Source organism: Pongo abelii, chromosome 15 (genome assembly GCF_028885655.2).
Source record: "Pongo abelii isolate AG06213 chromosome 15, NHGRI_mPonAbe1-v2.0_pri, whole genome shotgun sequence".
Lineage (NCBI taxonomy): Eukaryota > Metazoa > Chordata > Mammalia > Primates > Hominidae > Pongo > Pongo abelii.
Window position 1 is genome coordinate 110,727,864 of NC_072000.2, and position 13,090 is coordinate 110,740,953.

The 13,090-nt window shown below is 42.8% G+C and overlaps 1 protein-coding gene and 1 gene segment (V, D, J or C); both read right to left on the minus strand.

The window, feature by feature from the left end:
* The window catches only part of LOC100938028 (immunoglobulin heavy constant mu-like), a 478,283-nt gene that overhangs the window by 328,743 nt on the left and 136,450 nt on the right, over positions 1-13,090 (minus strand).
* Positions 7,391-11,362, minus strand: LOC100939054 (immunoglobulin heavy variable 1-69-2). The gene is made up of 3 exons (XM_024231417.3): positions 11,246-11,362; positions 10,857-11,160; positions 7,391-7,424 (listed from the first exon to the last, which is right to left on the minus strand). Exons 1-3 carry the CDS (start codon positions 11,289-11,291, stop codon positions 7,391-7,393), a joined length of 384 nt encoding a protein of 127 aa, XP_024087185.3. The 5' UTR covers positions 11,292-11,362.

A 13,090-nucleotide genomic window follows, 5' to 3' on the forward strand; every position in this document is an offset into this window, starting at 1 on the left:
GTTTGATACCCTCTCTTCCTGTTGTGATGCTTTTTCTTTCTTTCTCTTGCCTGCATACTCGGGCTGGGACTTCCAGGACTATTATGAACAGATTGGTTAGAGTGGGTGTCCTTTTGTTGTTTCAGTTTTCAGGGGAAAATACTTCCAGCTTTTGCCCATTCAGTATGATGTGGGCTGTGGGTTTGTCACAGGTGGCTCTTATTATTTTGAGGTATTTTCCTTCATGCCTATTTGAGGGTTTTTAATATGAAAGAATGTTCTATTTTCTTGAAAGCCTTTTCTGCATCCATTGGTAACATGGTTGTTGTTTTTAGTTTTGTTTATATGATGAATCACATTTACTGTTTTGCGTATGTTGACCCAAGCTTGCATCCCAGGAACAAAGCCTACTTGATCGTGGTAGATTAGCTTTTTGATGTGCTGGTGTGTTCAGTTTGCCAGTATTTCATTGAGCATTTTTGCATCAGGAACATTAGCCTAAAGTTATCTTTTTAAATTGAGCCTCTGCCAGGTTTGGTTATCAGAATAATGCTGGTCTCATAGAATAATTTAGAGAGGAGATCTTCCTCCTCATTTTTAGAGAATAGTTTCAGTAGGATTGGTAGCAACTCTTCTTTATATATCTGAAAAATTTCAGCTGTGAATGTTCCGGGTCCATGGCTTTTTCTAATTGGTACCACCTATCCATCTTGATTTATGACCCCTGCCTGAGCCAGTAATAATCACATTGAATTCAGACAAAGCTGAATCCAATCCAATGTTTATTGTAGTTCTTAACAGCTTTAATGGTGCACCTAACTTCAGAGAACATTTATTCACCCAAAACAGTTTCACTACCAATAATATTTAAGGATTTCTGCTGGATTTGTTTTTTTATGTCATTCAGTGATGCAATTTATTTTAAAACAATGTTGACTTCTCTACAGGCATAATAATCATTCCTATTATTGTTGAAAGGGCCAGCAACCCTCTACTCTTGCTTCTTCCCTCTGTACACCTGACTGTCGGCAAGACCTCCCTGGACCTCAGGTCTCTATTGTAGAGAGAAGCTTTGAGAAATGTCTGATCTACCCAGTGCTACAAATAGAAAAATCTAATGCAAGCTCCTCCACCCATTGACATGTTATGCCATTAATGTGTTCCAGAGCTTCCCTTTATGCCCACACCTATCCCAGAGCCTGCATTTATCACCAGGCCTATCCCAGATCCTCCATTTATGTCACTTACAATGAATTTTGTGTTATTTTTAAATAGAATTTTAATAGACAAATAATAATGGTAAATATTCATGAAGTACATAGTGATGTTTTGATACATATAACGAATAGGGATCCGATTAGGATAATTAACATATCCTTCATTTCAAACTTTTTTTTTTAATTGGGAACATTCCATATCCTCCTTCTAACTATTTGAAACTACACGTTATTGTTAACTATCTTCATCCCACAGTGGTAAAGAACATTATAATCTAACCCTCCTACCTAACTGTAATGTTGTATTCTTTCACAAATCTCTGCCTATGTTGCCCTCTTCCCTTACACTTCCCAGCCTCTAGTATCCTCTGTTCTGCTCTTTACTTCTATGAAACTGACCTTTTTGCTTCCACGTATAAGTGAGAAAACAAGGTGTATTACTTTCTCTTCCTGGCTTATTTCATTTCACATAATGCCCTCTGCAACTGAAAAAATTTAAACTTACTCTTAGAATAAATACATACTTTAGGCTGGGTGTGATGGCTCATGCCTGTAATCCCAGCACTTTGGGAGGCTGAAGCTGGCAGATCACGAGCTCAGGAGATTGAGACCATCCTGACTAACACGGTGGAACCTCCTCTCTACTAAAAATACAAAAAATTGAATGTATTTTCAATGTTGGTCCAACTATTATACCTCTAATAATACCCTGGTTTTGAGGGGGGGCTTTGGAAATAATTCTTTTTTTTATTGAATAAATATTTATTAAGCAAATACTTTGTGTCAGGCATTGTGCTAGGCACTCTCACTGTGGGCTGTTCCCACACCACAATCATCTGCTCAGAAATTAAAACCAAGAAAAGGAATATTGTCGCAACCATACAAATTGGGGGGCAGGGGGCAATATCGTGAATGGAGGCGATTCCCAAGCCAGAAAATGCACCCACCAGAAACCTGTTTTCCATTTCTCGGTAAGTCTTCACTAAGCAATTGTTTTAATGCGTCCTAATGCCATCTGGTCTCGCACACACGCTTGGGACTCACGTCGGGTCCTGAGCCTTGTCCAGCCCTAGTTGTCGGTGCCCAGCTTAGGAGGCCTGGGCGAAGTCCTGCAGGTCGTGGATCTTCCCTTTCAGCACCTCCAGGAAGCTCTTCACCTCCACCTCCAGGTGGCGCTGTCAGGATTTGCTCTCCTCAGTGTCTGTCTTTAGGGAATGCACTTCGTCTTCCAGGTTTTGATCCTCTCTCTGCCCCCTCCATCTTCTCAGAGACACAGTCGCACTCTGACCTGAGCTGAGGTGTCATTTCACTTTGTTTTCGGAGATCTTCCAGCTCTGTGTCCTTTTCTCGGAGCTCGGCCTCCAGCTCCTGGATCCTCCTCTTCAGCTGCATGTTCTTCTCTCTGTGGATGTCACGGCCTCTTCCTGTGCTCCGCGCTGGCCGCTGACACCTTGTAGCACCGTGGGCAGCCGGGCGTTTCTCTCCCGCCAGTCTGAAGCCCCATCTCCCACCTCTTCCGGGCGACGGCATTCTGCGTGGAGGCCGCCTTCAGCTTGTGGTTCCCAGACTGCAGGTGCGTGTCCGCTGCAGCGGCGTGAGAGGCCTTTCCATCGTCCGTCCCGTTGACACGGGATGCCAGAGTAGAAGAATCCATGCCCGGATTCTCGGGAATGATTACTCGAGGGCTCCATTTTCTTCTCGGTCTTGTCTTTGGCTATATTGGCCGCTTCTTCCACCTCCTGGAATTTCTCTGCAAACATTGTCAACTGCTGCTCAGAGGAAAACCCCAAACCAAACACCGTGTTGGCTCTGCTGTCGGCCCACTGCCCAGACGCCTGTGACGTGTTGGTGAAGGTCATATTCGGTGTGATTGTGCTGTTTATGGTCACCTTGGCTCCGTCCACACTGAAGATCTGATAGTTCTTCCTTGTGACATGATAGACGCAGGAAACGGTGACCTTCTGTTGCTCGCAGGCATCCAGTTCTTGGTGTTGGGGACAATATGGAAGACATGCGTTGAGTACATGTTAAAATCTATCTTGAAACAAGAGTTTGGAGGAGATGGTAACTCTATAGGTTGCCCTGGGACGTATCGGCTGCTAAAATTTGGTGCCTTTCTTTGTTAGCTCTTGTCCACCAAAGATTAAGGGCTGTGATACACACATATATTAATCTTTGAAAAAAATTGCAAGGAAATAGTTAATAAGACGATTATGTCACAACATACTGCCATGTTCCGCTGAAAAGAACAATCACACAGAGACACAGGGACATGCAGGGATGAAGGGGAAGCTGGAAAATATTATCCATATGAATGCATATTCAATTTAAGGGATTATCCTATAAAAAAAGTAAATTAAACATTTGTTCAAAACTAACAGCTGCTGATATAAAATGGGAGCATTCCTCTTGAAATCCTGCACAAGACAAGGATGCCCACTCTCAGCACTTCTATTAAACATAGCGTTGGAAGTTCTGGCCAGGGGAATACGGCACCAAAAGGAATAAAGTGTACTGAAATAGTAGGAGAGAAAGTCAGACTATTTTTACTTTCAGACGACATGATTCTGTATCTAGAAAACCCCATTGTCTCATCCCAAAAGCTTAAGCTGCTAAGAAACTTCAGCAAAGTCTCAGGATACAAAATCAATGTGCAAAAATCACTAGCATTTCTATACACCAACAACAGGCAAGCAGAGAGCCAAATAACAAATATATTCCCGTTCACAACTGCCACAAAAACAATAAAATACCTAGGAATACAGCTAACAAGGAAAGTGAAGTTTCTCTACATGGAGAACTACAAACCACTGCCCGAAGAAATCAGAGATGACACAAACAAATGGAGGAACATTCCATGCTCATCTATAGGAAGAATCAATATGGTAAATATGATCATACTTTCCAAAGCAATTAATAGATTCAATGCTATTCCCGTTAAACTAACATTGATGTTCTTCACAGAACTAGAAAACAACTATTTTAAAATTCACATTGAACCAAAAGATAGCCCGAATAGCCAAGGTAATCCTAACCGAAAAGAAAAATTCCGGAGGCATCACACTACCCGTCTTCAACCTATACTAACGGGCTACAATAACCAAAACAGCATGATACTGGTACAAGAACAGACACATTGACCAAAAGAACAGAACAGAGAGCCCAGAAATAAAACCGCACACCTACAATTATCTTTGACTAACCTTACAAGAACAAAAAAACAGGACAAAATTCCTTATTCAATAAATGGTGCTGGAAGAACTGGCTAGCCATATGCATAAAAGGGAAACTTGACCCTGTTTTTACACCATATACAAAAATCAACTCAAGATGAATTAAAGACTTAAATGTAAAACTCAAAATTATAAAAACTCGAGAAGAAAGCCTAGGCAATAGCATGCAGGACATACACATGAGCAAGGACTTTAGGACAGAGATGAATAAAGCAATTGTAAGTTAAGCAAAAATTTACAAATAAGATTTAATTAAACTAAAGAACTTCTGCACAGCCAAACAAACTATCAAGAGAGTAAACAGAAAGCCTTCATAATGGGAGAAAATTTTTGCAATATATGCATCTAACAAAGGTCTAATGTCTAGCATCTATAAGGAATTTAATCACATTTACAAGAAAAAACAACCACATTAAAATGTGGGCAAAAGACATGAACAGACACTTTTCAAAAGAAGACTTTCATGTGGCCAAAAAACTCATGAAGAAAAGCTCAACATCACTGATCACTAGGGAAATGCAAACAAAAACCACAATGAGATGCCATCTCACACCAGTCATAATGGCTATTATTAAACAGTAAAAAAAAAAAAATGTTGGTGAGGTTGTGGAGAAAAAGGAACACATAGACACTATTGGTGGGAGTGTAAATTAGTACAAACATTGTTGAAGACAGTGTGGTGATTCCTCAAAGACCTAAAAACAGAAATACCATACAACCCAGCAACCTCATTACTGGTTGTATACCAAAGGAATATAAATCTATTATATAGACCCCTGCATACACATATGTTCATTGTAGCATTATTCACAATAGCAGAGACATGGAATCAACCTAAATATCCATCAATGATAGACCAGAGAAAGAAAATGTGGTACATCAAAAATTAGCTGTGTGTGGTGGCTCCCACCTGTAGTCCCAGCTATGTGGGAGGCTGAGGCAGGAGAATCACTTGAACCTGCAAGGCAGAGGTTGCAATGAGCTGAGATTGCGCCACTGCGTTCCAGCCTGGGGACAGAACAAGACTCCAGAAAATTTAAAAAAAAAAAAGAAAATTTAAAAAAAGAAATAAAATGTGGCACATATACACTGTGGAATATTATGTAGCCATAAAAACAAATGAGTTCATGTCCTTTGCAGGGGCAAGGATGGAGCTGGAGGCCATTATTCTTAGCAAATTAATGCTGGCACAGAAAAGTAAATACTGCATTTTCTCACTTATAAGTGGGAACTAAATGATGAGAACACATGACACATAGAGGGGAACAAGGCACACTGGGCCTATCAGAGGTCAGAGGGTGGGAGGAGGGAGATGACCAGAAAAAATAACTAATGGATATTAGGCTTTATACCAGGGTGATGAAATAATCTGTACAACAAACCTCCATGACACACGTTTACTTCTGTGACAAACCTGCACATCCTGCACATATACCCAGAATGTAAAATAAAATATAAAAAAGTAAATTAAATGTTTGATTAAAACTACCAGAGGCTAATATAAGAAAATCCTCTATTATTTTTTGCCATTTATGTGTCAGACAGTATTTGGAAATTCATTTTTAACTAACTCCACAATGTATGAAGTTTTACAGTTTTTTTTCTTTTGTAATATAATAATACTGCATCTCACCTGTGGCTACTGGGGGTGGTCTCAGGATCCTTTAGAATCCTCTGTGAGTTCCTGGAGAAGAAGTCCGCATAAGGAAGTGTGGTCTCCTCTTGCGCAGTCTCTTTTAGGTGACTTATTACCTTGCCCACACTCATAGTTCAGAGGTGTGTAGCATCTCTTATTTTATGTTTTTATTGTCATGTATATCAATTGTCAGGGTCTTTCTCAGATAAAAGTAACACCTTGGTTATGCTTATCCATGGAGGCACCTGTTCCTTTCTGGAGCACAGGTTATTTATAAATGTATAGTAGTGGATATTTTAGTGGGAGGATTTTTGTGTGCATCTTGTCATCTTCCAGAGTGCACCTGCCGTGGAGTTAACAAAAGGAAGTAAGCCGACACAATTGCTCAGCAAGGGAATATCAGGCATTTTCATACCCAGTGACCCCCTTGGGACTCTCCCCCTGAAAACAAATCAGGCTCTTTCCCCTGCCTAAGGTACTGCCAGCAAAACAGACTGGTGCCCCCGCCGCTCCCCGAGAGGGTTCACGCTAGATGCCAACCAGCCACTCGATGGCACGTTGACTAAATAGGACCCTTCACTTTATATGGAGCAGCATTGGTTATTGGCTGACACCAGTTCGTGTATTTGCCTTTTCTGTCCACAAAGCCTCATCCAAGAACACTAGCCAAGGGCTTGCCACGTATTTAATGCTACCCCAGGGTTTAAACGTGCCACATTGATGGGAAGTTCTCCATTTCTTAATAAAGATCATTCATCAAGGCATTCACCTAATCTGATGTCAGAAAGGTGCACCTGCCTGAATAAGCTCAGATAAATGCCCTTCTGAAGAAAAGGCATTGCCCACCAAGAGGCACACATGCCTAAAATCAATAGACATTATGTGTCCTGAAAGATGTCAGTGCACATGAAGTTAGAAAAAAATCAGCTACTTTTTTTCTAAGTGATATCATTCTCAGACACCTATTTGAGGAGTCTGTTGTGCTCTTTAGCTTTTGTAGGCCTCTCGTAGACGAGCCTCGGAAGTTGGGAAAGAGACACCCTCTTGAAAGGATCAATTGGGCCTATTAGGAGGGTCAAGCTGGGTTTATGCAGCAGATGGTAGAAACTATGTTCAACTCAGGAATTCACTTGCAGATTATATTCAACTCTATACTTATTTTGACAGCATATGGAAAGCGAAAACCTGCATGTACAAGTGACTTAAAGATCTCTATCTGCATCTATGTCTGTGTATTAGCATAGCAACGGAAAATTGTGAATTATATATTTGAATGTACCACCTCACCATATCATATTACATGGAATGAAAACTCACCATGTTCCTCAGAAAAGAAAACTAAAGCCATTCTTCACTTCTCTTCCCCAAATAATAATTCATAATAATCTTCCCAACAATAGTTCACCAGAAGATTCATCATTCATTATTCCAAAATATATTCCAAAGTGTATTTCCAGGAGCATGGCACCATGAAAATATTTAACCAGTTCATAACAAGACCTGACCTCACTTCCCATCAGCTCCAGTCTCACACTTGAGAGTCTGCAGTTCCTGAGGCTGCAGACACTTAGCTGCATGGTCAGCTGGGCTACAGTGAGTGAGTAGATGCTCTCCTCCACAGGAGGCATGTTAGCCTGAGGGTTTAGAGACCAGTATGTTCTTGAAGAAAGATATGATCTTGCAGAAGACGGATTCAAGCTCTGTGTTGATATTTGTTCCCCCTGAGCGTTCTCTGCCTTTCTGACTTTGAGGAAGAAAAAAAACACTGTTCAGACATTTTTTTTTCTGCCACTAAAATATGGAGACCCTAAGAAACTTCGGAGGCAGTGACTGGGCTGCTGGGGAGACTGTGGATTTTCAACTTCCATAAGGGGCTGTTTCCCCTAAATAGACATCAGTGAAATACCTTGGAGATAGTAAAATCATGAAGAAATAAACAAAATCAGAATATCCGGGACCAGTTAGAATGCTCATATTTTAGGTTAGTTTACTCATCTATGAAAAGAGGATAATTGCAATTCTAAATTCTTAGAATTATTACAATAATAGTGTAGGTTAAAATTATTCCAGTATCTGGTCCTTCATAAATTTTGGTATAACACCAGTGAGAAAAATTTGCAGAGTTCTGTGTAGACCAGAAATCACAAGGTGATAAGGTGAAAATTATATCTGAATAATCCGGAGATATGAAGTGTATTTGGTATTCATCTCCTTCTATTTCTCTAGGAAGAGAAAATGGATAGATGACATCTCCATGTGAAATGGGTTTTTAAGTTTAAGTTTTTAAAGATGGTTCTGTAAGAAAGTTGCTAATACAATCTCTCAGGTGATGTTCTGACACAGGGCTGTGGAGGGGATGGTGGCCGCCAGTGGTTACTGTCAGCCACAGGAGGTTGGTTGGTTTAGCCACTGTTTTGTCCATGAGAGATATTAGACTGTAATGTACTACATGCAGGCAAGTTTCTTAATCTCAGATGGGGAGAGAAACGTGAGAACACAGAAGACAGGAAAATTGAATATCTCACTGCAGCAAGCACATTCCACTGAGGAGAACTTGTCACTGAAAGACCCAGAGATACGCAGGGAGTAGAGAGGAGTTTGTGGGATATTTTCCATGAAAGAACTGAACCAACCTCGTCGACCTCCCCATGGAAGGAGGGTTTACATGTTTGTTCGCAGATAATGATGGCTTATGTCAGGATCCTCACAGGATTGTTTCTAGTAACAAATGTCATACTTTGTTTGGAACTGATTTATTTTTTATAATTTATGTTCCCCCTCTAGGCAGCAACACAGAATAATGTTCTCAGAATCCTTTCTGATCCTCTATGAGTTCCTGGCACAGCTCCTGGAGGAAAAGCCTGTCTGGGGAGGGAGCCCTCCTCATGTGCAGCCCTGAGGCTGCCCCTTCACCTCACCCACCACTGCCCTTCAGTCACTTCCTGAACACTTATGAGTTAATCTTCCTGAAACATGTGGTATTTGGCAGTGTCTTTCCTAGGGAGGAAAATACTTCCGTTCTGTTTATCCCTGCAGGCCCCTGTCCCTTTCTGGAGCACGGGTTGCAGTTGAGTGTGTGGTGGTGGATAATTGGTGGGAGGAGGTTTGTGTGCATCTTGTCATCTTCCAGAGTGCACCCCTCATGGGGTTGACACTGACAAGCACGCAGATGGGCTTGCTCAGTTGGAGGATGACAGACGTTTTTGTAACCTGTGACCCCAGTGGGGTTCTCCTGCTACAAGACCAATCAGGTTCAGGCCTCTGGCTAAAGTGCAGCCAGCAAGGGGTCCAGTGCTCAACACTGAGGGCTCCTTCCAGGTGCCAAACCACTTTTTAAAGGAAGCTTTTTTCCTGCCTGGATCCCATGCATGTGTTTGCGTTTTCTGCACAAACGGCTTTATCCAGAAACACCCTCCAAGAATTTATAGTGTTTTGAATCCAACTCAAGGGTATTAGTCACGAAGTCCCTCAAGACAAGTCTCCACTGGTCATTAAAGGACGTTAATTATGGGATTCACCAGAAGCTGCTAGTCTTTTAGTTGCACAGACCTGCCTCTACACCAGTGGTCCCCAACCTTTTTGGCACCAGGGAACAGTTTTGTGGAGGACAATTTTCCCATAGATGGTGGTGGCGGGTGGTTACAGGATGAACCCGTTCCACCTGCAATCATCAGGCATTAGATTCTCACAGGGAGCGCTCCAACTAGGTCCCTTGCATGCGCACTTCACAATAGAATTCGGGTCCTAGGAGAATCTAATGCGCAGCTGATCTGACAGGAGGCGGAGGTCAGGCAGTGATGCTCACCTACCACTCACCTCCTGCTGTGCGGCCTGCTTTCTAACAGGCTGCTGACCAGTACTGTTCCACTGCCTAGGTTTTGGGGACCCCTGCTGTAAATGCTTGGAGACCTTACCCTCTGGAAACAGGCATAGAAATCCAGGAGTCCGATGAGCTCTAAACCGCTGTACATTTTATGGATTCTTGAGGAGATCCCCTGCTGTAAATGCTTGGAGACCTTACCCTCCGGAAAGGGGCATAGAAAACCAGGAGTTAGTTGAGCTCTAAATCAATGTACATTTTATGGATTCTTGAGGAAAGAGTGCAAAGAGGAATGTCCCCACACACTTTCCCTCTACCTGGCATCATTCCCAGTGACCCACTAGAAGAACCCGGGGTGCTTCAAGGTAATTTAGGCTTATTATACCACGGACCACCAGGAAAGGAGACAATTAATGTGTCCATGTGGGTCCATCTGTTGCAAGTTATTTATGACTTCAGTGCAGTGTTAGTCATGGAGAAGTCTGTGCGTGTCTTGGGCAGGAGTACATGGGAACTGTTTATTCTACTCAAATTTGCTGTGATCCTAAAAGTGTTTTAAAATAAATATAATGTAAAAGCAGTGGCAAAAACATTTTGGAAGAAATGTTTGCCACTTCTTAGAAGTTATATTTAGTCTCACCATATGATCAAGCAATCCTACTCCAAATGATTTTTCCATTCAATTTTAAAATTTGCATCCTCACAAACCCTCCATGGGAATGTTTGCATCAGCCTGATTGATTGCTGCCTTTCCCTCTCTGTGAATTTTACTTACACGGTGAAAGTTGAAAAGACTATTTCCTGTATAATTTGAGCGTATACATCTTTCTATTGCTTCTTTTCCTCAATTACTTAACCCCTTTTCTAAACACGTTTAAACCTCATAAATCGTGTCATCTCAGCCCCAGCACAGCTGCCTCCTTCCTCAAGGTTTCTGACACACTCCGGATATGGGTTTTGACACTGTGTGCCTTGCACAGTAATACACAGCCGTGTCCTCAGATCTCAGGCTGCTCAGCTCCATGTAGGCTGTGTCTGTAGACGTGCCCGCGGTCATGGTGACTCTGCCCTGGAACTTTTGTGCATATGTTGTTTTACCGTCTTCAGGATCAACACGTCCCATCCACTCAAGCCCTTTTCCAGGGGCCTGTCGCACCCAGTGCATGTAGTGGAAGGTGAAGGTGGATCTGGAAACTTTGCAGGAGACCTTCACTGAGGACCCAGGTTTCCTCACCTCAGCTCCAGACTGCACCGGCTGCACCTGGGAGTGGGCACCTGTGGAGAGGACAGAGGAGGGAATGAGACCCCGCTTAACTGGACCCAGTCCCCTCATCAGCCCTGGAACTAAGGATTCTCTTACCTGTAGCTGCTGCCACCAAGAGGAGAATCCTCCAGGTGCAGTCCATGGTGAGGTGCTGTGCTCTGGGGGCTTCTGAGGGGAGGGATGCGGTTGTTGTGTGATGCTCTCTGGGCAAGGACAGATCTGTATTTACCTCGGTAGATGCCAGTGCATTTGCATATTCATGAGGCAGGTATTTCGTAGCTGAAGCCACCCCACCCTGAGGGAGAAGATAGGTGACACGTGGACCATGCCACAGCGGGCTGCTGAGTTCCATGCCCTGAAATTTGTTTAATGGTATTTGTCCTCTGGTATGCTCAGAAGTCCGTGAAGACAGAACTCGTCTTACAGAAACCCAGAGTCTCACAGGACATGGTCCTCAATGTGATTCGTTGTTCCTATGGCTCACTGACAACCTGAACTTTCCCTGGGCCTTGACCTCTGGGATGAGCGTATCTCCTGGTAGTAATAACCATTGAACTAATAAAACCACCGCTCAATTCCTAACTATAAATACATTTTAAAAGAGTAGACATTTCTCCATTTAAATGTGGTTTGCATTAAATTATTGGGTTGGGTATAGGCTACATATACAATAACATAATTAAGGGCACATCAGTACTTGCTAAATTCTTATTTAAATTTTAGGTCATTATTGATCTGAAATAAGAAACATTGAACTCCTGAGAGAAAACCCCTCCCCAGCCTCCTGTGCACCTGCTCCAGGGCTGAATCCTGGGCTGGGTGCATCCTGAGCACCCCCTGCAGCTCAGCTCCTACCCTACATGGAAGTTCCTGTCTGGGCTCACAGAGAATTCTCCTCCCAGCGTATCAAGCCCAATATGAGGTGGCTGTGCCCTGGCTCAGAATGCTTTTTCAGTGGCATCAATTGCTTCTCCTGCCCTCTCTTACAATAGGAAATAGGCCTTAGAAAACCCAACATAATCTACAATGAGACCTCAGCACAGCAAGGAATCACTAAAGCCACCAGGGAGCACCTTTCCTGGAGCTCCAGATGCACTGATACGGTCCAGACACATGGCGAGTCCAGGAACTGATGGGAACTTTGGGGCAGCCTCTTTTTTTTAGGATTATGTGGTTGAAGACCACATCAGAGTATAACTTTACACACAGACCCTATGTCTCAAAGCCCCCTGCCCCACACTCTCAGTGGCATATTTGCACTGTAACAAGCCGCAAATTTGCCCTCCTTCCTAGTGTCTTGCCAATGAAAGGTGCTTCCAACACTGACTCTAGTCCTGGTTATGTTTGTTGTTGTTTCATTGTTTTGTTTTTTCCCAAACAGAGCTAAAGCAAGCTCAGTACTAATGGAGATTTCGAAAGTGCCTTCATGTTATTTTTGCCAGTCATCACCTGGGAACCCTGCAGATGCCCCATGAGAGGTAAATCTAAGGCCATTGAGGGAGGGGCCGTGATCTTGGTTCTGAAGCTGTTGGTCTCAGAGGCTTTAAATCACTTCACTGTCCTTGACTTGTTCTCTCTCACTGCCTTTGGTTTCTCTATGTTCTAGGCCTTAGATAGAGTCTGTGCCTTGCCACACTTTTCTCTTTAATCCATATTAATCCTATTGGTGAGAGGGTGATATGGTGGGCAGTGGAGCAGTATATGTTCCGGAAACTGAATTTCAGTGATATCTTGCTGTACTTTCTCTAGGCTGTGCCCTTTACAAGGAGTCTCCAGTGGTACATCTGATTTTCCTCCTTCCTCCACTCCCCCTCCTAGCTGCAGCATCCACAGATTATTTGTTTGAATCTGACCCCAGTTGTTTTATTAATTATACCCCTTTCCTTGACCCAGGAAGGCTAAGATGAAGCTGTCTGGGATGGAAAAGAATCCCTTCCCCTC